This window comes from Talaromyces proteolyticus (assembly GCF_021365285.1).
Source record: "Talaromyces proteolyticus strain PMI_201 chromosome Unknown BGW36scaffold_3, whole genome shotgun sequence".
Taxonomy (NCBI): domain Eukaryota; kingdom Fungi; phylum Ascomycota; class Eurotiomycetes; order Eurotiales; family Trichocomaceae; genus Talaromyces; species Talaromyces proteolyticus.
In genome coordinates this window covers 1920831-1947153 of record NW_025764279.1, presented here as the reverse complement: position 1 = coordinate 1947153, position 26323 = coordinate 1920831, and the positions used below count along the sequence as shown (strand labels likewise).

General features: G+C 45.2%; 9 protein-coding genes across 9 annotated transcripts; 6 read left to right on the top strand and 3 right to left on the bottom strand.

Annotated features, from left to right (window-relative positions):
* Nucleotides 1-1505: 1505 nt before the first annotated feature.
* BGW36DRAFT_394910 (Alpha/Beta hydrolase protein) lies at nt 1506-3415 on the top strand (the record flags this gene model as incomplete). Its single annotated transcript, XM_046217973.1, has 6 exons — nt 1506-1766; nt 1985-2204; nt 2250-2597; nt 2730-2981; nt 3027-3243; nt 3358-3415. The coding sequence occupies 6 exons, from the start codon at nt 1506-1508 to the stop codon at nt 3413-3415; spliced, it is 1356 nt and encodes a 451-aa protein (XP_046075585.1).
* A 752-nt stretch (nt 3416-4167) lies between these two features.
* Nucleotides 4168-5962, bottom strand: BGW36DRAFT_394909 (general substrate transporter; the record flags this gene model as incomplete). The annotated part of the gene is made up of 6 exons (XM_046217972.1): nt 4168-4190; nt 4255-4484; nt 4546-4788; nt 4843-5404; nt 5461-5658; nt 5725-5962. 6 exons carry the CDS (start codon nt 5960-5962, stop codon nt 4168-4170), a joined length of 1494 nt encoding a protein of 497 aa, XP_046075584.1.
* A 446-nt stretch (nt 5963-6408) lies between these two features.
* Nucleotides 6409-7968, top strand: BGW36DRAFT_289404 (putative sulfatase; the record flags this gene model as incomplete). The annotated part of the gene is made up of 1 exon (XM_046210659.1): nt 6409-7968. One exon carries the CDS (start codon nt 6409-6411, stop codon nt 7966-7968), a length of 1560 nt encoding a protein of 519 aa, XP_046075583.1.
* Nucleotides 7969-8361: 393 nt separating this feature from the next.
* BGW36DRAFT_289203 (uncharacterized protein) lies at nt 8362-10434 on the top strand (the record flags this gene model as incomplete). The annotated part of the gene is made up of 2 exons (XM_046210641.1): nt 8362-9440; nt 9486-10434. The coding sequence occupies 2 exons, from the start codon at nt 8362-8364 to the stop codon at nt 10432-10434; spliced, it is 2028 nt and encodes a 675-aa protein (XP_046075582.1).
* Nucleotides 10435-11569: 1135 nt separating this feature from the next.
* Nucleotides 11570-12695, bottom strand: BGW36DRAFT_394906 (plasma membrane ammonium transporter; the record flags this gene model as incomplete). The annotated part of the gene is made up of 5 exons (XM_046217971.1): nt 11570-11737; nt 11816-11991; nt 12047-12166; nt 12271-12371; nt 12439-12695. 5 exons carry the CDS (start codon nt 12693-12695, stop codon nt 11570-11572), a joined length of 822 nt encoding a protein of 273 aa, XP_046075581.1.
* Nucleotides 12696-14061: 1366 nt separating this feature from the next.
* Nucleotides 14062-15553, top strand: BGW36DRAFT_424487 (fungal-specific transcription factor domain-containing protein; the record flags this gene model as incomplete). Its single annotated transcript, XM_046219972.1, has 2 exons — nt 14062-14108; nt 14173-15553. The coding sequence occupies 2 exons, from the start codon at nt 14062-14064 to the stop codon at nt 15551-15553; spliced, it is 1428 nt and encodes a 475-aa protein (XP_046075580.1).
* Nucleotides 15554-17409: 1856 nt separating this feature from the next.
* BGW36DRAFT_290408 (putative isopenicillin n-CoA epimerase) lies at nt 17410-18617 on the top strand (the record flags this gene model as incomplete). Its single annotated transcript, XM_046210761.1, has 2 exons — nt 17410-17470; nt 17527-18617. The coding sequence occupies 2 exons, from the start codon at nt 17410-17412 to the stop codon at nt 18615-18617; spliced, it is 1152 nt and encodes a 383-aa protein (XP_046075579.1).
* Nucleotides 18618-19077: 460 nt separating this feature from the next.
* Nucleotides 19078-20047, top strand: BGW36DRAFT_424485 (uncharacterized protein; the record flags this gene model as incomplete). The annotated part of the gene is made up of 4 exons (XM_046219971.1): nt 19078-19249; nt 19454-19659; nt 19715-19887; nt 19954-20047. 4 exons carry the CDS (start codon nt 19078-19080, stop codon nt 20045-20047), a joined length of 645 nt encoding a protein of 214 aa, XP_046075578.1.
* Nucleotides 20048-23295: 3248 nt separating this feature from the next.
* Nucleotides 23296-24645, bottom strand: BGW36DRAFT_394904 (secretory lipase-domain-containing protein; the record flags this gene model as incomplete). Its single annotated transcript, XM_046217970.1, has 1 exon — nt 23296-24645. One exon carries the CDS (start codon nt 24643-24645, stop codon nt 23296-23298), a length of 1350 nt encoding a protein of 449 aa, XP_046075577.1.
* Nucleotides 24646-26323: the final 1678 nt, after the last annotated feature.

The window sequence follows — 26323 nt, the reverse complement described above, 5'->3', positions numbered from 1 at the left end:
TTCTAGCTCTCTGACCGTTAGAGAGGTCTAGCGAGTTGGGTTAGTAGCTATTGGCGTTATCACTGATTATAGTAGCAGTTCAACCCAGTTGTATTTGCAACCAGTAATGCAAAGATACTTAATTTGAGACCAGCATGAAGACATATCTAAGGAGGAAAGGAGCTTAGTAATATCTCTAGAGCTTCATGAACCTTTGAGTTCTTCGACATCTCATGAGACTGTCTAGTCGAATACAGAAGCCCAAACTTCACTACCAAAGATTACACAGCAAGAATGCTTAGGTAGTAAGCACATCTAGATTAGCCTCCAATTTCGGTAACCCCAGAGAGCCTTACTCCCCAACAGCTGGGGGAGTTCACCCCACATTACTACCCTGATTCCACATAGTTTTACGCCTGCAGTCTTGCTATACAGTGCTGCTGAAATTATAGAACAACTGATGCACTGAGTGAGATGTCACAGCTGCAGTTCACTGTTATGATCCATATGCATCCAAAGAATATCATTGCCCTTCACTAAATTTTCTTACCACCTTGGACGTACCGAACTTTAAGTAGTTCATAACTCTGAAAGTATATGTGACCCTAGTTTATACCGAAACCTAGCCTATATATATTATAGGATATAATTTTCAAAGTCATGGTTGCATCTTGTCTGAAATTAGGTAAGTAGAAAGTGATAGTAATGTGTTCATAAAGAATTTATAATGCCTATACTGAAAACGTCCGATGTTCTGATGACGCAATTTACGATCTTAGTTGCTGAATTTTTCCCTGGAATTTTGTACACAACATTCGAGGTCTATACGGTTAAACACGTATAGTTTACGTATAGCCTAGAACCATTGTTCGCGTACGTAGGATCCAGATATAAGATGTGACCAGATGTCATATTGCGTAGGGACATCCGTATTCCTGTTGCCCACATAGTCATCAGCGTTTAGATGGCTCTTGGTATGATCATTTATTACGATCAACTCCCGGTCTACGATCCAATACCAGCGTGACACCCAATGGCGCAGCACATTGTCCTAACCTTTCTGCCAACATAAACACCTAATCTGATTTATTCCTTGGAAATAAATCCAAGTTCGTTACAAGATTGCAGATCCTGAGCACCACAAGACGCGAACTCGACAGTGAGAGAGGCCAGAGAATCACTGAATAATTATTATTGGAGCGGACTGGTGGAGCGCCTAAAGGTCACTTGCTAACTACACATAGCATGCGTATTATCCTCAACAAGAATCCCCTCCAACTCTATCCTGGCTGTGTGGGGTTATGCCGTGTGGAGCAATAGTCAGTGGAGTATTGATGTATAGAGTAGTATTTTGTGGAGTAATATCACGCAAAGTAATATCGTGTGGGATAGAGTGACATTTCTCAATGAGAGGCCATAATGCATATAAAGCTCTAAGAGGAAGATGATCATACCAAGTTCTACCCATTTCTCTCAGATTAAATATCGCTTTATTCTCCTAGAGATTGTGGTAAGTATCATTCAAAATGGGAATACCGTCACGCTCCCTCAGCTTGGCATTGTGTGTTGCTAGTCTTGTAGACGCTGTCAACTTCGAGCCAGGAAACTGGACTATAGGGCAGGTGGTTCAGACCAGCAGCGGCTCGGTGTTTGGGCATCCGGCATCTGTGTATCAAGAAGTCTCTGAGTACTTGGGCATTCCGTATGCCGTTCCACCAGTAGGAAATTTGAGGTGGACTACGCCACAGATGTTTAGCGGTACGGATCCTATCAATGGAACAGATTATGTAAGTTTCTTTCTTCATCCTAGGTATTTTGTGGGTTATCCTGCTTTAGGTTCCCTTCTTTTTTTTTTAGCAGCATAGAGCTTCCAACTATACCAGGGCTTCAAGATGAAAATTGATGAGTTTGGGTAACCAAAAAGCAACTAAGCTCGACATTCCGGATCTTGATATGCCTGCACAAATTACCCTTTCTTTCAATGCTTAAAGTTGACTTCTATCAGGGTTTCTCCTGCCCAGCTGTTATACAACCCACCGACCTCAGTAACTTTCCACGGCTAAACGTCACAACAAGCGGCCTGACGTATCTCTCACTGCTTTCACAGACCGGGGATAAATTCGACGAGGACTGCATCACCATAAACGTCTGGACCAAGCCTCAAAGTGGAGAAGTTAAGAAGGCCGTTCTTGTGTGGATATATGGTGGAGAATTCAGCTCCGGAAGTAACGACTCTCCGGCATATAACGGCCAGTACTTTGTCGAGTAAGAGGATGTAGTGCTGGTCTCGTTCAACTACCGGCTGAACATTTTCGGGTTTCCTGGTATACCGGATAGCACACAAAACTTGGGTCTTCTGGATCAACGTCTAGCTATTGAATGGGTTCAGAAAAACATCGAGGCTTTTGGTGGTGATGCTTCGAGGATCACTCTGTTCGGCCAATCTGCTGGGGGTGCCTCAGTTGACTATTACACCTACGCCTGGACTAGTGACCCCATTGCCCACGGCTTCATTGAAGAGAGTGGATCCCTCTTTGGCCCTGCAGGCGGCCTCGGTGCCATATCCGCGGAGGCAGCAGCTTCAAACTGGTTTAACTTGACCAACGCCCTCGGCTGCGGTAACTCGAGCTCTGATGCTGCCAGCACACTCAGCTGCATGCAATCCAAGGAGACCTCGCACCTCCTCAGCACAATGGCGAACCTCAGCGCCTAAAGCACGGATCCCATCACAATCTCCTTCGGTCCTACAGTCGACGAAATGATAGTGTTTTCGAATTACAAGCAACGGTCCATCAGCGGCAACCTTATTAAACTCCCCCTCCTGCTCGGTACTACCAACAACGAAGCAGGACTGTTGCGTTCGCTTGATGGCTTGCTCAACCTCTCCTATCCAGACCCCTACTGGAATGCTTTCAACGACTTCGTCTTTGTATGCCCGTGCTCAACCCGTGCCAATATCTCCATCAGTAATCGCATCCCAACATGGCGGTACGGCTGGTTCGGTGCCTTCCCCAACACTTAGCTAACCACCATTCCCTACTCTGGAGCCTGGCACTCCAGCGAGCTCGCCGTGTTGTTCAACAACACCCCGAACGGACAAGGCCTGAATGGGCAGATGATACCAAATAATACTGAAGCGGAAATTCAGATTGGGTCGTATATGCGTGGTGCGTGCGCTACGTTTGCAAAGGACCCGATGAATGGGCTGAAGAGCTATCAAGACGGGAGGCCACAGTACGATCTAAGCGGAAATACACTCGTTAGGTTAGCATATAAAATCAAACTGGCGCGAACTTGGCGCCGGGAGTCATGTATGATGGGTCATGTGAGGATTTGGTTGCTTTTGGTCGTCGATGAACCTAAGACAACTATTTATAGGTTTCTTGGACCTGATAGCTATGGGAAGTTCTCAACTACCCAAGCTAAATATATTTAATCAAGACCAACACCAAGTCTCAGAATAGACACATGGTTAGCAGCAGCTTTGATAGTTGTGATACTACTGATCATATTCTTCATCTATTCCTTCCTACGTGGCTGAATTAAATTAGCCCAAGGTTTCCATACCAGTCACAATAAACCCGAAGGTACTTTAATGACCAAGTTCCAGTTGTTCCTTCTAGTGCAAGATCTCCATCAAGTTCCTGGTGATCCATATTAGCTGTGTTCTAAGATATTAGGACTAGCAGGTAGCTTAAAAAGAAAGAGGTGGCATTTCCTGCCATAACATACTAAGAAGGCGTCGGCACTGCACGGCTCATATCCCGAGAGAGTGGAATCCTCTCCTGTAGTTGCAGTTGCCCGGAACAGAGAGCTGGGTCCTGGGGAAGAGAAGTTGCCGTAAGCATTAAGAGTTCCAAAGGTTGTGCCATTCGAGTCGACAAGAGATAATAAGGGTGCTCAGAAGAGTGGCCACAGTAAGATTAACGAGACCCGCAAAGACGACAGAAACCTTGGAGAACATATTAAAGTTTATTCAAATTACGAGCCAAATTTGACCAAACTTGCAAATCCGTCGGTAATGAAGAGAATTAAAAAAATGTACGAGGGTGACGGAGAAACTAAAATAAATACAGCAGAGGGTACGAATGCTACTCATAGTCTCTCTTATGGATTGCATTGGTCTCCGGAGAAGATAACTATGGATAAGCGCCTTACAGACTCCCACACAAGCTGCCTACCCCCAGCTCAGATCTTCACCACGTACGTGGCTGCGAGTGGTAGTCGTTGCTGAACTAGCCTCAACATGGTCAATTTGCTTGACTTCACTGTTACCGTCACCAAGCATTCTAGTTGCGTCTACCTTTCCGAAGTCACGGAGCCGTACATTGTTGTTAAACAGCCAGTCTACCTGCTCCAGCGTTTTACCTTTGCATTCAGGGACACAGAAAAAAGTGAAGACAAGCGACAAGAGCGCAACAGCCCCGAATATGAACCCGACTCTACTACCGAGATCTGCTTCATCCGCAAAGACGAGGTATGGCACAGCGAAATTGACAGCGAAACTGAAATTGTAAGTACTATTAGCAATTGGAAATAATTATAGAGCTCGCAACAAGTACGCACTTGAAACAGACGTTAACGCCAAAGCCGACACGGGAGGTGTGGTCGCGCAGTCGCAACGAAGAGACTTCTGTCGCCACTACATAGGTCAATGGCCCCCAACCGCAAGAAAAACCAACACCAAAGATGACAATCATCGAGATTATGCCTTTCATCCTTGATGTTGTGACAGGTTCATTGATGCCGAGCCCACCCATTGTCATGAGAGCTCCAATGATAATGACTGACGAAAATATAAGCAATTTCCTAGAAGACGTTAGTGGTAAACAGCAAAATAAATCACAGTAACTGCGGTCGTACCGTCTTCCAACCTTGTCAGTGACGAACAAGGTGCATAGCATGATACCACATCCGATGCAGCTACTCATCAATGTGAATAACTGCGGGTTGAAGATCCCCAGAGACCGAACATAAACACCTCCGTACTGGGATGAAAAGGCCTGGCCTGTCGCCTGCTGGAAGAAGTTGATCGCCACTACGATAAGTGTTCTTTTGAGATTCTTACCCTGGAATAGTTCCACGAATTTACCCTTCTCTACTTCATTCACCAGGGCAAATTCCAACTCTTTAAACTCGTTCTCAATCTCTTCCTCGGTAAATGCCCCTTGACGAAGCTGCTGTATGCTCGCTTTGGCCTCTTCAACTCTGTTGCGCTGAAGTAGCCACCTGGGAGACTCCGGTATGAAAAAGATTGAGGCAGCGATGATGGAAGGAACGATGTAGAATAGTCCGAGCGGTATACGCCATCCTCGGTTGTCTTCAATATGACTAGTTCTATAGCAAATCGCGTTGATGATCACACCACCAAGGCCGATACACAATTGGTATGTTCCGACAATAAAGCCGCGTACTGGGGCGGGAACTACAAACGTCGTTAGTGACTTGAGAAGAAAGACTCGGTTATGTCAGTTCACGTACCAATTTCAGATTGATAATTGGGAACTACGGAGAGTTCCATGCCAACATACACGTAATTGAGAATCCGGCCGGCCATGATTTGTTGCCTAGTGTTGGAAGTGACGGTGATGGTAGCCGAGACAAGCGCATACAAGCTCATTGTGAACATACACCAACGACGACCGAAGCGGGCAGAAACAAAACTACCAATAATAACGCCTGAAAAATGGCATTATGTTAGAAGGTGGACCAGTAATGGGAAAAATAGACGCGGTTGCGATATACCAGCGGCAAAACCAACATAGTTCAGACTGTTGAAGAGGGACAGCCAACGTGAGTTTAGATTATATGCATGCGTCCTGCTGTTATACTCGCCAAACTGCTTAGTAAAAGTATTCATCGACTGAGTCGTAGCAAAGGCCTGGTTATCGAAACCATAGTTGAATGTCGAGACTGCAATTATGAAGACAGAAAAGACGAGAGTCCGGTTAAAATACCGGGCCTTATCGAATTGGAAGCCCATTTGTAAGACAAATGGGTTCAGATTAGTATCAATATATCGATTTAACACGAGTAAGTTTAGATCCCTCCAAATCTGATAGGGAACAAAAGTGAGCGCGCCGAGGGAAGAAGCGACAACAATGAAGACTCTTTAAGTGCATTTTGTTTTTGGAGTTCAAGGTGCATGAGGCAATTCGACCCACTGCATTTCTCATAGATAAGAGGGGAGAAGGCCTAGAAAAAATCTGGGGATGGGTAGGTTTGACGACACTGGGCGTCGTCTGGACCGAGATCCGGTCCATATCGGGGCATTACCGGCGCACTATCCGGGTCGGTATAGAGCTTGGGGGTCGGAAGCGTACCCTTGCTCGGCGGCTAGACGACCTGGCTGTTCACTTGAAAAGACTGAATCTCCCTCAGAATTGAATCCAAGTCGATTTCCAACTGCATTCATCATACCTTTCTGAAATGGCGTCATTTTCACTTCCACCGAAGCCTCTTCCGCTGAATGTCTCATCTAGGAACGGGGGCGACAAGCCCAATTATGTTGTCTTCATGCCGGACCAGCTGAGATATGATTCGCTTGGTTGCACTACAGATGGCAAAGCCGGAATTAACACTCCAAATATCGATGCCTTTCGTCGTCGTGGTACCCTCTTTACCAACTGCTTCACCCAGGCATCTGTCTGCTCACAGTCAAGATGTAGCATGTTCACCGGTTGCTACCCGCATGTCAGCGGCCACCGAAGTCTTGACAATCTTATCAAGCCATGGGAGCCAAACATATTTCGAAGTATGAAAGAGAATGGTTACCATATTGCCTGCCTTGCACCTAGAGGAGATACTTTCGCTCCTACGGTTACGGAGTTAAGTTTGACAGAGTACGGCTTTCTGGAAACTCCCGAGTTTACTACCCAATTCGCGGGCGGAAATGATCATGGTATTGACAAAGACAATGTCTGGAACCGACTATTTTACAAGGGCCTTCGTAAAGCTAATGAGGCCCTGGACTATGATGAGGCTGTGGTGCGATCAGCCATAAAGTGGCTCGAGTGTCCTCCGGATGACAAGCCGTGGGTATTGTTTATGCCACTTATATTTCCTCATTGTCCTTTCCAAGTAGAGGAGCCATATTTCACTATGTACGACCGCTCCAAGATGACCGGGATTGTTTCAAGGCCAGAAAAGAAGACGGGCTACGAGCCTCGTTACATGAAGACAATCCGCGAAAGGTACGGGACGGATCGTGCAACAGCGGAAATCTGGAGTGAAATTAAAGCCACTTATTTTGGAATGATTACTCGTTTGGACGATCAATTCGGCCGTGTCCTTGGGAAGATAGATGAGTTAGCACTGTGGAAGGATACGGTAACGATGTTCTTTACCGATCACGGCGAGTATCTTGGGGACCACGGCCTGATTGAGAAGTGGCCGTCAGGGCTATCAGAGACGCTTTTAAGGGAGCCGTTAATTATCGGGGGTGCCGGGATTCCTGAGGGTAAAATCATCAATGCTATGACTGAGATGGTTGATTTAGTGCCCACGATCCTTGAGATTTCGGGAATAGGCGAGCACTTTCCTCATAATGGCAAGTCTTGGATTCCAGTTCTCGTTGGTGACTCGAGAGAACATAAGAAGTACGCCTTCTCTGAGGGTGGCTTTCTAACATCTGAGGAACCCTTACTTGAGCAGGCACCATATCCGTATGATATCAAGTCAGGACTTCAGCATGAGGATACGACTCTCGTTGGTAAAGCAATATCTTTAAGAGATGAGAACTATGCCTATATTTACCGGCTGTATGAACCCGCAGAGTTGTACGACCGGTTAGATGATCCACACGAAATGCATAATGTCGCTGCTGAACCTCGGTACCGTGACCTTGTGGATAAGTACGAGAAGGAGGTCCTGAGTTGGCTCGTGGCTGGTAGCGATTTCCTGCCGTGGCAGAAAGATCCCCGGTTTCCAGAGGTCAGCCTGAAGAGTCCTAGAGAACAGATGGAGGAGCGGCTCCGCAAGTCCGGTTGAAAGACTCTGAAGAAAGGTACAAAGCAATAGCCACAGTAACAGGCAATATTATGATCTTCAAAAATAAATTTCTTTTAGTTTAAAGTAGGCTTTCTTCAACTCGGGACAGAAATGAGTTCTCTCACTGCTGAGCCATTACGTACGTTAAAGACAGTCAGAGAACAAATCAAAAAAAGACCTCAGTTAGTGCCCCTTCATGGCCACTAATTTGGACGAGCATCATTATTTAGTGCGCTATCGCCATCCGGACACATTCTCACGCAAATCCGGCTAGCGGGCGACCCCATTTCCGAGCCGGCCATAAAAGTTGGTCTATCCGCCGACGTCCGGCGCCGACAACCTGCATATCCCGTTAATGGCTTCATTCCCAGTGCTTTTGCACGCAATGTAGTAATGGATCATGAGGCCCTAATTACGTCCAGTAGTACCGAACCCGCGAAGGTGTTGCCAGTCTGTAACGCATGTCGATCAAGGAAGGTCAGGTGTGACCGTGTCCAACCCGTGTGTGGTCCTTGTATGCGACTCAAGCTCCAGTGCTCTTTTGATAGAAGTTCAGTGAGCCCTAATTCTGATATTGGGGACTTGTCAACTCATACACAGGCTGGGACAAAAAGAAAAAGATCATGTAGGGCGTGCGGAAGCTGTCGAGCTGTAAAAGCAAAGTGTTCTGGGAGCGGCCCATGTGAAAGATGTCTTTCCAGAAGCAGAGTCTGTGATCTCGTGGCGGATCCATCTCATCAATTTAGCGATGACTTGTTAATGAGCATGCCAACTCCTAGGACGGTGACGAGCAATACATCTACAAACACCACTTGGCCACTGGACAGGGTAGCAACGAGGAGTTGTATCGACGCCTACTTCAATGCAGAAACCGGTGCCGCTCCTGCTTTTTTGCATAAGTCGAGTATTCTTGCCGATTGGAGTAGGGGCATCATAGATCCAAACTTACTCAAGTGCATTGTGGCAACTGGGCTTTTTGCCAACGATTCTCGGCCAGAAGCACGGGTGACAGCTCGAGTATGGATTCAGGAGGTGCAAGAGGACGCATTCAAACGAATAGGGAAACAGACAGTCACTCACCTGAGGATTCTCGTAATGCTGTTATGTTTCCACTTTCGGGCTGGAAACTTTCCTGATGCTTGGAGTCTTCTCGCACTCGCTGCTCGCTCAGCTTTCACTATGCGACTAAACTATGAGCGTGACGAACGTGACCCTCTTATCCAAGAGTCACATAGGCGGCTGGTATGGATTATTTATGAGATGGATTGCTTGTGTTCCGGTGGAATCGATGATTTAGCGGTCTGTCCGGTGGAGAGGATTCACATTCGCCTTCCATGTGATGAACGAACCTTTGAAATGGGTATTCCTTCGAAAGCTAGGTTCCTAAAAGATACCAGGCAAGACCCAGGAGCTAATGTAGATGCCCACGCCTTCAACCTTGAGCTTCTGTTCATCCGAGATCGTATTTTGAGGTTTGATCTATGGGAGAACCCTGGATATTCCGAAGCTAACAGGAGTAGATATACCAAGAACGTGCGGAGAACAGGCAAGAGTCCAGCTGAGAGCCATCAGGAGATGGAATCCCTTCAGGCCGAGTTAGACAGATTTGAACGAAGCCTTCCTTTAGAACTCAAGCTCAGCTCCCGGAGTCTAGTGGTCATGGGTCACTCTCGAGAGGCTAGTGCCTATGCCAGACTTCACACGATGTGGCTGATGTGTCACTGTGACCTCTACCGCTTCTGTGTTCCAGGGATTCGTGAGTCCGTGCCCAAAGATGCGTTGGCTTTGACGCCGTCCGATTTCATCGAGTACTGTCAGCGAGTATGCTTAAGTAATGCTGTCCAACTCTGTGGGCTGTGGTCCAACCTGTATCACCTCGAGTCCAGCGAGCGCCTAGGCGATGGGTTCCTGGCCGTGGCTATTTACCAGGTATCTGGGATATTGCATCACTTGCCTCACCTTTTACCAGATGAGGGAGACCGCTGCATCGCATCCCTAAAGAAGAAGCTCCTCGAGGCACTGCAGCTCGCCTTACCCCTGCGGCCGACATACGACTACGCAAAAAGTTGTCTGAAGGATGCTGAGCGCCTGGTCAATGCCTTAGGGCGAGGGTCAGTTCCACGATTGTCGCCAGTTTCAAAAGTCGTCGAAGGTATGGAGGCCACTGCTCGGGAGCATTTCGCGTCGAGGCATTCATTCTTGCAGCAACTAGATAAAGATCAAGAGGCTGTTGATAAAGGCACTGAAAACCAAACGATAAGAAGCGTGAGTCCGGATGAAATCGACCACCTCGATGAGAGGACTGTGCCCTCCTACCCTATTACGGAGTGGAACCTATTAGATCGTGAGCGGAGGGTAGAACATGAGGTCGAGCAAGGGGTTTCCGACCTGTATCTCTGGGATCCGTTCAACATGCAGTTGAATGGATATTACGATCCTAGTCTAGAATTTTCGTTCGCGTCATGATCGTGGCATGGGTTGCAGCGGACAAGTGCGGGGAAAGCTTCAGAAAAACAAACAGTTAGCTAGATCTTGCTTCTACTAGGAAGCAGTAGGATTCTATTAATGGGCTTGGGCAATCTTGAAAGTTGGCATACATTGCACTTGTTGCCGTTGATTGACTGATAGAGTACTATCAGATTGTCAAGATGACCTTCAGGAACCAACTTGTTCCAAGATTCCAAGCTAGGGGGTACTTGGTTGCTCCCATCTCCAATCACAAACTACGGTAATTACGGCGGACTATGGCGAGGTGGCAACTTTTTCAGCCCAAGTCTGTTCATCGCTCAATTGACTATCTTTATTACGGTGGAATATAGCGGCAGGCACGCAGCGTTTATATGTCAGGATTTCTGGTGTTTTATTTATGTGCAACTAGACCCGTTAAGGTGACCGTAGCCTGCCAGTTACACATGAAGTCGTACGAAATCCTTAAACAGAACGAGACTGCGAATTCAAAGTAGCCGATGAGAATTAAAGAATTTACTTAATTCAATATACGCTGAACTATCACGTGTTATGTCCTGACCATCGTTCGTCTCAGCTTACGTAACCTCAATTACTTAGGTACTCTTGGGATAACCAGGTTGGCCATTACACATCCATGGTTGCTAGCCATTTTGAAGATATCTTGTTAGCTCGCGACAGAGTTGACCTCATTAAGCAGCACAAGCCCATACCCCCGCCAATAAAGTCAAATTTTGGAGGGTCTATTCTGTTTGAAGTTGCCAAAAACTGGCCACATTTTCTTCCAGTCTAGGAAGAACCCGAAAAACCTAAATGAAAGGAGGTTGTTGTAGCGGAAAACGGTGTCATCTCTATTTTCAAGTCATACTTCTACTGATCTATCCTAGGGCTTAGACATAATTGGCAGTGATATGAGTAAACGAGTCTAGGTTCATATAAATTTGGCCATTCACTAGTCGCACGCATATAGTTAATCCTATGTATTCTGAGTATTCTCTGCTTTAATCTATAGACAATGTGGTGGAACCTTGTTGGCGGCGGAATGGACTATCTCGTTCCCGTCACTCTCTTCCAATTAAAGGTAGGTTGACCTCGCAATCATGATCATTATACCAGCATAGTACTTAGAGGGATTCTATACCTCATCTTCCATATCTGTGCGTACCTTTTGACGTCTCCCTTTCACTACCTCACTTAGATCACCAACCGGCAACACAATTGGGAAGTCAATGGATTCCAACATCTGCACAATAAAAATGTACCAAATAGGGATGCAAAGGATAAAGTTAAACGCTCCGGCTACCTATTCAATGTGTGTGAGTTTGAAACTTTTGGGAGATCCAATAACGAATAATAAGAGGGAGGAGAAATATTAACATACGATTTCTAATTTACCTGCGAACCCAAAGTCTCCAAGTGCGTTGTAGAAATACACGGCAGCGTAGAGGCTATATGTCAGTACTAGGAAGAAGAGAGCGAGAAAGAGACATATGTTGGTCCGGATTGAGCAGATGAGATAAACAAATGTGATCAAGGCGAGCGTCACATAATAAAGTCCTAGGGTAGTTCAGCATTGAGTATCTTCTCTTGTTAGGCAAGTGATTATACGGACCAGTCGTAGCATTGTATCCGGTTGTCTCCTTACCCAGAAGATTGTCACCTGTGGAAGTATAGTTGATTCCCACTGCAAAGAAGGGCATTAAGGATGCTCCTTGGGCAAGCCAGAATGCTCCTGGGAGTAATAGTGTTAATACACATATATATATTACCTTTTTAAACCGCCATCTCTTCGTAGGGAGGAAGTTGAACAAAAGAGGCATTTTTGGGACTCCATACCGTATGTGAAAAAAACTGCACACGAGAATGTATTCCCAAGGATCCACTCTCCGATTGCCCCTATAACTTGAACTATACCACCAAAAAAAATATAGGCTGGACTAGTTTTGTGTGAGTATTTCTAAGTATCTCCGAGTCCCGCCTGGGCGGCTTGTAAACTGGTCTTACAGAATAGCACCTCCGTCCCCTCCAGCTCCTCTCCAGCCCATATGAAGCATCGCATTAGGCGTCGCAGCAGCCAGAAATCCCATCAGCGAAATAGGGGTTGGGTTTCCAAAAGTTCGACGTAGGTTTCCCGCAATGGGCATCTTAGGAGTTAGATAGAGCTTCTCAAAGGTGTCACGAGGTATCGGAAGAAGGACGCTCTCCGCCGTCTGCATACGGCGAAGTGTCTCCGTGCCGGAAGCTTCGGCCTTGTCACTCATGTTATTGTTAGACATGATGTTGTTACTCGTAAAGGATTCTTTTGAACTCAGTTTAGTCACTTCCGTAATCTCATAAATAAGTCTTGGTCCGCCGCTGGAGGTGGCAGAGAAGGATTCATTTATACTCCAGATCTAGCCCTTTAACCCCTAAACTTTACATTCGCAGACTAATTTAGTGCCAAACAACAATGCGGGGTATAATACCAAGATTTACTTGCGCTGATAAACCGTAGCTGAACTCCGAGGAGATGTATAATATCACGATAGGGGTCATTCTCCTATTATTTGGACGTTCAGTATCAGTAACATCAATTGATCTCTTTGAAACTGGGAATTATACCGTAGAGTATCAAATGCAGTTTTCAGATGAGTTATTAAGATAATTTAATACTACATTTAGGGACAGCTTTTCAACTACAAGCGTTCTCATCCTGACTGATCAGTGGCTTAATAGGAATGTACGTTCTACATAGACATTTCAAATGTTAATGTCGCGCGAAATCGATACGAATATTAACAATTTAAACTTCCATAAAATGGCTTAAAGATGGGAATACTGCTTTCTTGCTTTCACCACACCATGAAAGCTAATTCAGAAATATTAGGACTCGAGGCATTTGTAAATATGCCGCAATATCCGTCAGTCCCGCACGCTTGCCTAAGTCAAATGAAGTGCTGTGATAAAGCTAATCCACGCCACTTCTGGTGCTGGTGTGTTCTTGGTAGAGATAAAACCTTCAACTGAAGAGCTCTGGTTAGTTTACACCTCCTGTAAACTTTTAAAATACCGCAAACGGCATATCTCGAAACTTTAAAGAATCATTTTCAGGTAATTCCGCAATTCCCGCGCGTCCTGTAAACCGTCCTTCTTGGCTTTCATTACATAATGTATGGAAGCGCAGAGTTTTAGTCCGCTTGTAATTCTGATTGACACTTACATATGAGGTTGTCTATCTGAGTATTCTGTAATCTATAGATATCTGCTTTCAAACTGGTGCATTGCGTTAGTTTGACGTTTTCCATACTTCTATACGTATTGTAACAGTTACTTGTAATGAACGATACAGGGGATTTACGGTTATCGAACCAAGTTAATAAACAGTAATTGCTTAAAATTTTTATGGCAACTTTGAAGTGATAGTACCTTATTTATAATAATCACACTTTATATGGTGGTATATGTAATAGTTCTCTTCTGTACACTTATAATATGTTAAGATGACGATGATAACATAACACACACACATTTCCAGTCCTAGTAATTTTGCTTATTATGCTCCTAATTCTCACAATATACTTATATTTGAGGTTACTATCGTGAGACCCTGTTATAATTACTCTCAGAGACATGTGTCTAAATAAATATATGGGACAACTGTCCTGTGCTGTGACCCCTAGGGGGCAAGGAGATTGGTGAGTTTCGATTGTCGAGAAACCTGCTTTGCGCTCGTCTGTACTCAATAATAATTTCTAAAAGCAATGACGATATTCGGTTACCAAACTACATCGAACATGCACCATCTCATATCACCAAGAAGGATCTTGACTATTTGCAATCCAAGGGTGCATTGGGACTTCCGCATTATAAAGTCCAGATGAAACAGTGGAAGGCATATTGGAAATATGCGTACCCATGCAATCCTATCCTGGATCCAACTGAGATAATGAATATCATGCAAGGACATAAAAGTCGAACAAAAATCAGTCTCTTCCTTTTCCAGTGCGTTTTGCTAGTTGGCAGGCTCTTCCTCGACATTCACGAAGGATCGTGTACCAATTCTGTCCATCTTCAAGCGATGTTTCAGAAGATTCGATTACTATACAACCTAGGTTGGGAAACTAATCCTTTCGTTGTCCTCAAGTCCTTACTCCTCATGACCTGGTTTCCACAAAGCGTTGATGAATCCAAGGGCCAGGCGTATTGGATCACACAGGCTGTTTCTCTCGCATTTAGAATCGGTCTTCATCGCGACCCTTCGCAGCTTGACATAGAACAACGCCTTCGGAGCTTAAGAAAGCGTTTGTGGTGGTGCCTTTATGTTCGCGAACGTACCCTTAATCTTGATGCTGGCTTGCCGTGGATAATAGACGAAAACGACTACGACGTTCCCATGATTACCATCCATGATTTTGAACTGGTGCCACCGTCATGTGGCTTCGAGGATAATATACCATTTGCAGAGTTGGGCGCCATAAATAGACAACGCCAAATTGCCTTGATGTCGGTTGAAAGAGCCGCACTGATGGTGTTGGTAGGACGTCTTCCATCCATATCAATTCATATTGCCGATAGAAGTAAGAAGCGGCCAGGAAAGCCATTGCTTCACACTCACGGCCAGCGTCTTAATAAGCTTTCCATCGACGAATTTGATTATAGCTTAGATCAATGGATGAATAATCTTCCACCGGAGGTCAATTACCACGGGTCGAATTCTCTTGCTTCATGGGTCGGCGACGGCCAGTTGTACATGCACTGCACAATGCTCCGACTATCCTATAGTATTGTACGTCTCCAATCAGCCGCTCTTCGTTACCTTCAAAACAAAAGTATCGTCGATCACCGGAGTCGAAAAATGGTTAGTGCTGCTTGCTTTCTGATCATAGACCTCATAGAGGAACTCAATTACCACGAGTATTCAGCTTATGTTCCCCTATATGGGTTTTCGACTCTACGGCCGGTTTTGATATGGGCGATTATCAGCCAAGAACAGAATATAAAGCGATATCAGGGATTTCCGCAGTTGCTGGCACTCCAATACAAAGTTGGGAAAGCAGACCCTTACTACTTGCTATTTCAATCGTATCTACAACATAAGAATATAACCATGAAAGAGGACACTCTGTATCTGTCGCCCTAAAAGTACTTTTCGATTCAGAAGTATTACGAGTAGTGAAATGAATGTCGATGTATTGTGTGTGCACTTACGCTTGACTGACTGCCTCAGGCAGAATAACCATAGTGACTCCACCGATCCTAAAGTGAGCATAACATCATTAATTTTTGATTGCAGAAGAGTGCTCGCTAGACGGTAGGAAGTAACAAATAGTAATTTATACCAGTTGCTTAGTACAACCAGATCCTAAATATCCCTAGACACAACGTATTCCTGCACCCTTATTTATACCTTTTTCTCTTCCTTACACAGTGAAACATGCTTAATTACTATACCTAGCTTAGACCAACAATGCGAGAACTACCATATAATGGTAGATTATTAAGCATTAGGTTCTCATAAAAAGTTCGTCTACCTGAACTCTTTGTGTATCAATTCATAATAAAGTCAAGGGCTCTCATTCTTATTCGTGGTATTATTTGCCTATCAGGAAGAGCTTCAAGGATGGATCGCTGGTTTCCAATTACGCAATGTGAGAACAGTTCATCCAATTTACTGGTCATGACGATACTTGTAAGGCAGATTATAAGCGTTTGGTTGCGGATCGTAATTTAGATAAGATACGACGCTGACATCATGTTGGCTCGGGTATTGCGGCTGAATCGGAGATGAAACACTAATATCAATTGATATCAATTGAAGATACCTCCGCGGAGAATGAAGAAGTGGTATGCTGGCCCTTAGCCCGAAGTCCAGATGATGAGTCCCATGAGTTTGTTATATTTATCGTTGTAGACCTTATACAAGAGGTGAACTAGACCTCAAGTAGCAATTGACCTTATCACATACATATATATTTAGATAGCGATCATACGGATTCGAATTCCGGTGCAGAATAGATATTGGTTGATCTATTCAGGTAATAGTATCATAAAGGACGTTGTTGGAAGAACTCAATTTATTGTAAGTGGCTATTTTATCTGCAGAGCTCAAGGAGCGTCCTATCCGATATAGTGCAACAGTAGGGATTTCTTTCTCCAATCTCGAGGAAATAATGCTTAAAGGATTTCTTGAACATGCAATCCTCAGTTGCGTTTTTGACAATATGCTTCAAGCTAGCTTCTCAAGTGTGTGACTTCTCGTACTTTTTGCTTGTTTGGTTTCAACTTGTTTTTAGGATCGAGTAATCCAAAGGCAAGTGCACGAAAGAGAGGTTCACACACTTAAGGAAATACTTGAAAGTATATTAGTAATGTACCCATTATCTTCGACACTCTATCCGTATAAAGAAATTAATCATACTAACCTACGTTGACCATTGTTAAACAAGTCACGTCCTTAGGCGCTGTGCCTCCCCTAAGCCCCTATAAGGACTATATCAGCCCGCTTTAGGAACCTTTTCCGCGCCTTGCCGCTCGTCTGCACCTATAGGGTACAAGTCACGTGGCCTGTACAATGCACTTTTACTAGATGATAGCTTCAGCCTAAAGAGCTCCACAACAGAGTTTGAGTACTGTCAATAAGATTATAAATTGACAGATTCGACTCTTAATAAGTATCAATAACGCTGTTGTTATATACAATAAATAATTGATATAAGAATAACTATTGCGAACCACCTCGGCATTATAGATCCACCCGCCACTAACCGCAGTTGTTCAGCTTCCCCGCATGTCTCTCTGTTCTCCTCCTCTCCCGCGATGCCTTGACGATGGCTTCTCCGAGCTGCCGAGTGCCGCGGCCGGCTAAACTTGCCATCCTACGACTATCCAATGCTCCAATTTCTGTTTAAAAAGAAGGATCTTCGATGTCGGAGATCCGATAGCATCAATTGCTTGAAACAGTTTGTTTCATTACGACCGAATTATAGACACCTTTCAATGTGGACGAATCACCCTTTGCACGGCGTCAAGGTTGTCGAGCTAGCTGGACTGGCCCCAGGTATGAATCTACACCAAACTCACACCACTCCTTCCATCCCTCTCTAACGACAATAGGACCCTTCGCCGGTCTCCTCCTCGCAGATTACGGCGCCTCTGTACTGCGCATCGATAGACTCCCCGGCCAAACCGCTGCACCGGCCGGCGACAATCTCACGCGCCACAAATCATCGATATGTCTGGATCTAAAAGACTCGCGGTCGCGCGATCTCCTCTTGTCTATCCTCGCCAAAGCCGATATCCTGATCGACCCTTTCCGACCAGGCGTGCTGGAGCGCCTCGGCCTGTCCCCAGCCGACGTGCTACTCAAAGCCAACCCGCGCCTTATCATCGGTCGCATGACCGGCTTCCGACGTGATGGAAAATACAAAGACATGGCGGGCCATGACATCAACTACATCGCCGTATCCGGAGTCCTCTCCATGCTTGGCCGCAGCGGCGATCGGCCGTATGCCCCCGGTAACCTATTGGGTGATTTCGCAGGTGGCGGTGCAATGTGTTTTCTAGGGATACTACTAGCGCTCATCTCACGTCAAGCGACGGGCAAGGGCCAGGTTGTAGAGGCAAATATGGTGGATGGGTCGGCGTATTTGGCTACGATGCCGCGATTGGCAATGAAACAGCCTGTGTGGGATGCATCGAGGGGGGAGAATTTGTTGGATGGCGGGTGTCCGTATTATGATACATACGAGACAAAGGATGCAGGGAAATATTTCGCGGTTGGTGCGCTCGAACCGCAATTCTATGCAGCTCTCTTGAAGGGATTGGGGTTGAAGAAGACCGATGTCCCGGCGCGAGAGGACCGAGAGAATTGGCCAGCGCTGAGGGATATTTTTACGAAGAAGTTTAAAGAAAAGACACGCTCGGAGTGGGAAGCTATCTTCGATGGGACAGATGCATGTGCGACGCCTGTCTTGGAGCAGGCCGAGCTGGAAGCGAGCGGTCATGAACAGAGACTCCCTGTTGGCCTGGTGGGTACACCAGGCAAGGTATACGCTGCAGATGAGGCAGGGTGGACCGGCGGTGGACTCTTCCCTGGCGATGGTGGTGAGGTAACGCTGAAGGAGTGGTATGGATGGACGCGGGGACGTGAATATGACGAGAAAGACGGGATTTTGGTCAAGGGCAAGGGTGGATCGCGATTGTGAGCGGTGCTGATGGTAGGCGGCGGAGTCTATACCGGTGGAGTTTATACAGGAGTGGTCGGGAGTAGATTCGGTTTCACATTAATATTTCATGACTCTCTAATTTGTGACTCCTCAATTCTCCCCGTTTGCATGTGTTTGTTTGCTCTGTAAATCTTCTCCTCGTAGAACGGCCTCAGATGGCACCGAGCAGCCATGGCGCTGTCGGGCGTGTTTTCTTTATGTATAGCTCCACTTCCTCGGTGAGATTCAGGTTACCAGACAGTCAACTGAAGACAAAATCTCTGCTTTTGTCTTCTCTTCATCTTCTCATCCAGACGTCCGGTTTACCCCTGTCTGCTTCTGTCTCCAACGATGCCATGATTAATGGTTGTATGAAGCTACTGTTCACACTCAACATCGGCAAGGAACCAGGACTATCATCCCATGAGCCAGATCATGATCTTAATAACTCTCGGAGTCAATGGGTATCGAGGAGATCACTAGTTGGGGAGCTCTACCTCATTTCCCATCTACATCCGTGGACCAGCTTTCAGGTTACATATGCGATGTCCGACGACATGCCAGCGACAGCATACAGACTATGTATGGGATTCTCGAGATCGAGGACAAAGTGAGGTTCTACCAAATGAACCGTGAAAATAATTCCCAATGCAGTGTGGAAAATTATATCCCCAGAAAACCCGCAGGCGGTGCCTAGCCTGAACCCGAGTTATTTTCGTATGTCTTTAGATTATCCTTCGTCGCAATCCTTATTACTACTTTAGGTATACTGAATTCTCGATAGGTTTCAAGAGCATAATTTTGAGTCTTTCCAAGGTCACTAATAGAAGTACCAGTCGCCATCCTCATTCTTTTCCCCTCTACTGCCAAAGCGGTATCAGGAAATCTCAAGGCCTATGGACCTACGGGTATGCACAGCTGCAGTCAGATCCGCAGATTTTCCAGCATATCCAGGGAATGGTTGATTCCTGGCGAGGCAAAGGAGCAGGTCAATGAATATCCCATGAAACCCGCGGATAGCAAAGGGGAGTGTTGGACGGAAGTGAGGTACCATACTCCCTACAGAACAACAATGGAGCATTGAGAAATGCAGCCAGAGCTTAACCCTAACCCTAGGATTCGCGCAATTCGCACATCTGCCATCGGAACCATGCGGCATCGCAGCAGACACAGTCGGACCCGCTGTTTATAAGAACAATAGGATTATCGTAGGCCTCGCTGGAGAATTTGAGATTGCAAAGGAACGTGAGCAACCAACCAATCGCACCTGGTAACGTCATTACATGGAAGGAGCCACCGCGGCGAGATTCAGTGAAATCGCTAATTCATGCATTAGGCGATACTATACCAAAGGCATAAACTACAAAACTGTCTGGGAATGGAAAAACGAAGAATGGAGAACTGCCGATGACCCAAAACATGAAGTGTAGAAGAAGACTGGGTAGTTAATCGAAAGAAATGCGAACCCGTATCATCAATTGATGAGATATGACTGCTTGGTTCAATGTGGTGTCATAGACTCTCTAGATCCCCTCAGAGCTTACAAACTGCATGAGGTAATGAGGACAGTATCGCCCAGAAGGAAGAAATAGAGCAGATTCAGGTTCAGTCAACCAGGGCACATTATGGCTCTACCTTAGTGCAGGACACTTCGAACAAGCCTTTTCGTTCACAAATTGCAAAGGCCCTAGAGCTTTATCGTCTATGTAGGGTCCATGGGGTTTAGGTTTTGTTCCTATCAATGGTAGTACTAGATGCTTCATTGTTGTACCCTCTGGTCATGTCCTACCAATTGATCTATGTAAGCTTCGGCTTTTTCGGGAACTCTCCCTCGTCAGCCGTATTTCCTGTCCAATTTTCCATCGTGCCTCATTGTTACCTCACTCGTAATCGTTAAGTCTACATTACAAGTTGAAGGACAGGTACAACCTGAACCAAATTGCTATGACCAGCGGAATACTCCCTTAGCCCACCTGGCAAACATCATCCACGACGATGGAACCGTCAGCACGCCTAAAATCGTCCTGAACTGGGATGACACTATCTCCAACATCCCGACCCGTTCATTCCGCACATGTCGGAATACGTTATGGCCTTCGCCGAAATCTGCATGCGTATCTTGAAACATCGGCGCGACGCCGATGGCCACTTGCAGCCAGACGACCAACCTGCCAACTCTGTATTTGAGTGGCTGCAAACGTATTCACCCAACGCCATATATGCCGACATCCAAGCCATGTCGGATCACATTTACCAGGAATAGTCATAAGAATTGGCCCGAGTGAACAACGTGCCGAAGCGACCAGCATCATCGTCGGAGAAGGGAGATGAGTCTCAAAGACGACGGTTTCTTATATGAAGAATCAGTTCCTACGAATGATTCTACTGTGAAGATCTTTCGACTCAGATCAATTAATAATCTTAGCGAAGCCCTAACTGATGACTCGATATCAGTCTTATTGAAAGTTGACTTCGGACAAGGATTGCTGCTGCGAATGTAAGTGTTGGTACAGGAAAATAATCGAAAGACTGAGCAGTAAAAGGCTCTTTTCGTGTCCCAATAAGAGGTGTAGTGTAATTACATTTGGACAGACAAGATAGAGTGTCTAATGCAGAGTTCAATGATACCCAGAAAGACGCGATGAACGTCATGAAGCCGAGCAATCAGGGGAATGCTAACAAGAACTGATTTATTTGACCTCAAGAAGATTCTCAATCGTTCTAACCCATATTAATGAGGCAATCTCATAAGGCAGTTCACAATAGTGCGCATCAGATATGATGAGAAATTCCGTTGGGTGTCTTCTCTGGACTCTCAACAACCGGTATATTATGAAATATCATTGAATACTTTTCTGGGTATATCGTCTCATACCCTTCTCTAGCATTGCATGCTACTGCTTGTCAATGGTGCCAAGGTATAGTCCAAGGATAATAAATATGGCTAGACACCACTTTCATGGGTTGCTGAGAATAGCCACGAGGCGGTAGTCAAGCAGCTGCTTGATAAGGGTGCTGATATTGAGTACAAGGATGAATGCGGTTAGACACCACTCATCGAAAACGAGGGTTTATGAGCCACTGCCTATTTGAGGCTCTCACGCTACGGTACGTTGGAATGATCAACGGTGTGGAGGCTTTGTTTCAGAGTTTTCAAGATAATCAATGTGCAAAGCTCAGTCAAATATTTTCACAGGGTAGATTGAAAGATGTGAAAGGATGTCAAAGGCAGCATATGGACAAGGAAAGGAAATTGTGGCAGGTAAGTGCACAGTTATATAATTACTGGATAAAATATGTTGACAAGACGGTGAACCACAGAATTTGAGAGAAATTCGGAAGAGAATAATCGACGATACAGAAATTAATGAATTACTTTACGGCTTTCTATTGTTACTTGATCAAATATCTTCGCTAAGAGAAATTTTGACGCTGGCATCATTAGTAGTAATATTAAGAACCAGACTTTATCTACCAACTTTCCCTTCCGTCCGAAGTCATAGGACCAGTAAGATTTTCGCAAGTTCGGAAATTAGTCTACATAAAGCAAGGAAATACTTGAAAATATAAACGATGGTAAACCTACCGTTGCTTCCTCTTGGTGGATTATGTGGTGGTTGGTGTGAAGGGAACTCGCACGTGGCTGACTTAGAATGAAGCACGCAGAGTAACTGATTGCAGCAAGCTGGTTTTTAAGATCCACACCGCTCTCCTTGACCTGTACATTTAATGTTTAGTTGCGTCTATGGCGTCTAGTTGCGATACAGGCGCAGCAGCTAGGGAGATTCCTGTCATGAAGAGGAGGCACATGCAAATTGTTGAGCGCATGCTGAGGTCTTAAATTTTGGCCGATTCCCGATTTGATGATGGAACCATTTTTAAAGGAGCTTGGTGGAGGAGAAGCTGTCCTCCAATACTTTTCGTCGCTTGTGAAATGTTCTCATACTTGAATCATCGATTATGAATGGTCATGAAAGGATGATATGGTTGGCTGTCCCACGTGTACCACACTATGGGTATTATTCTACGGCTATTATTGAGAGTACTTCATACTGACATGCAATCCCTCAATGTTGACAGCTTGACAGTATGCATTCATATTAATCTTAGTGATGCTGTAGCGTAATTTTTATGGATCGAGGTTTTTGTTTCGGGAGTTATAAAAGACAAATAATTCGTGTCGTCTTTCTTTTTCCTCTTTTTGTTTTATTTTTAGCAGCTATGAACTAAACAACATGGGCACCTTACAACTGATCAGGGAAATTATGAATGTTATGGCTTGGGTTTAGCAATCAAAATTAAAGAAATAATCGCCCTTGCTTTGAAGCTTACCACAAAGTACAGTGTAGCGTTACCAGAAGAATGCATCTACAAATAAGAAGTATACTCTCTAGATAACTTAAGAGTTTATTCATTAGACCTAAACTATTCGCTTAGGGCACTTGGGTTAACTCGAGCAATTACTTTTTCACTATCACCATACAACATGCCAGCATGTTGTGGAATAAAAAAGGCAAATAAAAATAATTCAACACTACTGCTATTTGATTCTCATTCAATCAAACAAGACCCTGAATACTACCTCTTCTCAGAACTCCTCTGATTTCCCGACATAGGAATGTTGATTGAACGGCCACAATAGTTGGCTTGAGTCCAGGCAACTGGCGATTCCAGATTTCTATACCACATTTTTCAGTATACTAATGTTCTTGCTGATATTTGAATCACTTTTACCAAGAGTGGTCAAAATGGTAACGAGGTCAATTAGAATCGGCTCAATCTCAGCCCCCAGAGCAATTGGGTTGAGAGCACTGCTCAGCTCCGTGTTGTGCGCACAGCCACTGGTGGTTTTCCCTGCGAATGCCGCCTCAACGAACTCAACGACATCCACAATACCCAAAATCTCGGTTGTAATATGCCCTCCACTAGCAAAAGTAGTGAAGTTGACACTTGCGCCGTTGCTACACCAAGAGTCGACGAGAGTGGAGGCATTAGAGTATGGAATAATCTCGTCCTGGCTGGCATGGTAAACGAAGACTGGGGCGGTGGGTGTTTCGTCTTTAACTACGCCCATCACATTCTCTGCTAGTATGGATGCAATGGTGGGATCTTGAAGAAGCCCATCGCCTAAGCTTTGAATGTCGGTGGATAATACTGACTTTTCGAAAAAGTTGACCAGATCTGAGATGGCGCAGTTGGACTCTGTATAGCTTATTGCCGACTTGCCCTCCGAAGTGAAGTATTCATCAATGATGGGGCCAAGTTGTGCGCCATAGGTACTTGACTTTGAAAGCCCAGCAATCGCATCTGGGCCAAAGCCGCTAAACACAGTGCCATCAATGTTTAGCAAAGTGCCCAAGAGATTTGCCGGGGTGCCACCTTGCGTCCAACCCTTGATATTGAGCTCGGGGGCATAGGTGGGATGCAAGGATGCAGCCCACCCAGTTGCGATGGAGCCACCAGAGTAGCCGGTACCGACAATCATTGGCGAGGTAGTATTGAGGCCAAGTGTGCTTTTGAAGTTTGCAACAGCTCGCATACTATCTAAGACACCCATGCCCGCGAGGCGACCAGGGGCAAATGCAGCCTCAGGTCCTTCATAGTCCGGCGAGACAACAATGTATCCCATGAGAAGGTAAATCTGGATAATCAAAAACTCGAGTTGCGCTATCAGATCGGTTTGAGGATTTCCTAATTGGTATTGATAGCTAGGAACACAACTCGTCGAAGAGCTATCGTATGCAGTTTGGAAAGAAATAAAGCGATCTGTCTTTGGGAACCATGGCTTGAAGATGGTGGTCACCGAAGCAATTGCTGAACCATTGACGGCTGTAGTGCGGTATAACAACTGGTGTGTCTCGATGGGCTCGGGTATTAAACCGAAGAAGGAGGCTGTAATACTACGCTCGCGCAAAATGGATCCAGGTTTCTGTGAGGCAAAGCCCGCAGGAGGTTGATAGAATGGATCTGTATCAGGGTTGTTGGATCTACGCGGAACAGAAACCGATGCCGATTTGGCCGAAGTCATTATCAACATTATAGTTGATAATGCTGTAAAGGCGCGGAGGAAAGCCATAGTCGATGTGTAACCAGGGAATCAAATGCTGATATAGTGGAGAATAATATTTACATGTGTATACTATTGTCAGTTCCAAAACACAGCATATGAGGAGATATTTATAGAGAACGAGATCTCTTCTCGAAGTTTGGAGGTAACCATCATACCGAGGAACTTGGTCGCAACGCAATGGACATAGAAAGTCTTTCAGCTGATAGTCCTTTCTTTTAAAGACAAAACATGTGAAGACAAAGGCGTTGGATGCTCTCATGACCAGTAGGCCTAGCCTGGTGTTTCATCGACTCTGGGTATCTACTAATTTCGGCGATTTACCGGCAGGCATGATTGTTAGTGCTGATGAAGCTACAAGACTTTTAATTTTAAACGAACCCTAAACTCCTCCTGAATATCAAACCCCGCAATTTTCATAGAATCTGGAGTAGATATTGCAAGGATTGAAAGCGATAGGCTAGCAAGTAATCCCGCGGTTGCATCTGAAAAACAATCTATGGATGCATGAGCAATTATGTCAACAAAATAAATAATTGGCGGCCTCATAAGCTTGAGTTAGGTGAGAAATTGTCAGCCAGTAAGGACCAAATTAATCACCCTCACTGATAAGGGGACCCCTTTTTGGTGTAGTGGTTTTTCGGTCGACAGAAATCAACATAAACAATCGAAATTTTGTAGGGTTGGGACCGGATCTGGCGGAGCTTTCTGCGGAGATCTACCCCATACAGGTAGGATTTTCGGCTCACAATTTATTACACGTGCAAGTGGTGTGAATTCATGAATAAGGATGTTTTTGAGTGGCTTCGCATGCATCAAAGCTTATTTATGGTGAAATACAAATGTCGATCCTTTCTTTTCAGCATAATAATAGCGGGAAGGCTGAAAGCCTGCTGTAAAGGGTAGGGCAGTATGATCTCGAAGTGGTAAAGCGACAATGTCCTCCCACGGTAAACAGCCGAGTTACGTGGCTAAATATTCATCCCCCCATCTGCACATGACGGTGTGTTTGCAGGTACGTTATATAAGCTGTATATGCACACCGGGCTTACACTCGCCCGAGACTCGAAAGCGAGTGCGTGGGTGCTGGAAAAAAGTGTTGGCAATTTCACTACCGAGTCAATAACCACCCTATACACACATCTTAACAGATACGCTAAAAATCATTCTCAGCCCCCAATTCTCCCTAACGAGATTACCAAATTTTCTCTAAAAAGTGTGTGGTAATAGTATATATATAGTGGTCATTCATTAATCGACAACCTATCAACTTTTATTAATTCCAGCACTCACGCACTAACTTTCGAGTAACGGGCAAGTACAACCCCGAATCACCCTTTCATGCTAATGAATATCAGGGTTAGTCACATTATATAGTTCAACTAAGCAGCTTAGAGCGAGGAACGCGTATGCATCTGAACGTTTTGGGAGCAGTTTGGGGCAGGCAGCGCGGGGTAGTAGGTGCTTAGACCCCTAAAGACCCCTAGCGTCCACTAAAACGAGATCTTCATAGCTTTAGGACGTTGAACTGACTAAATAATAAATATATAGATAACACCAATATAACTGGACGGTAGTATAACCCGTTTACCTAACTCGTCGCTAGCCGCATCTGATATAGCAGCTGTATGAGCATTAC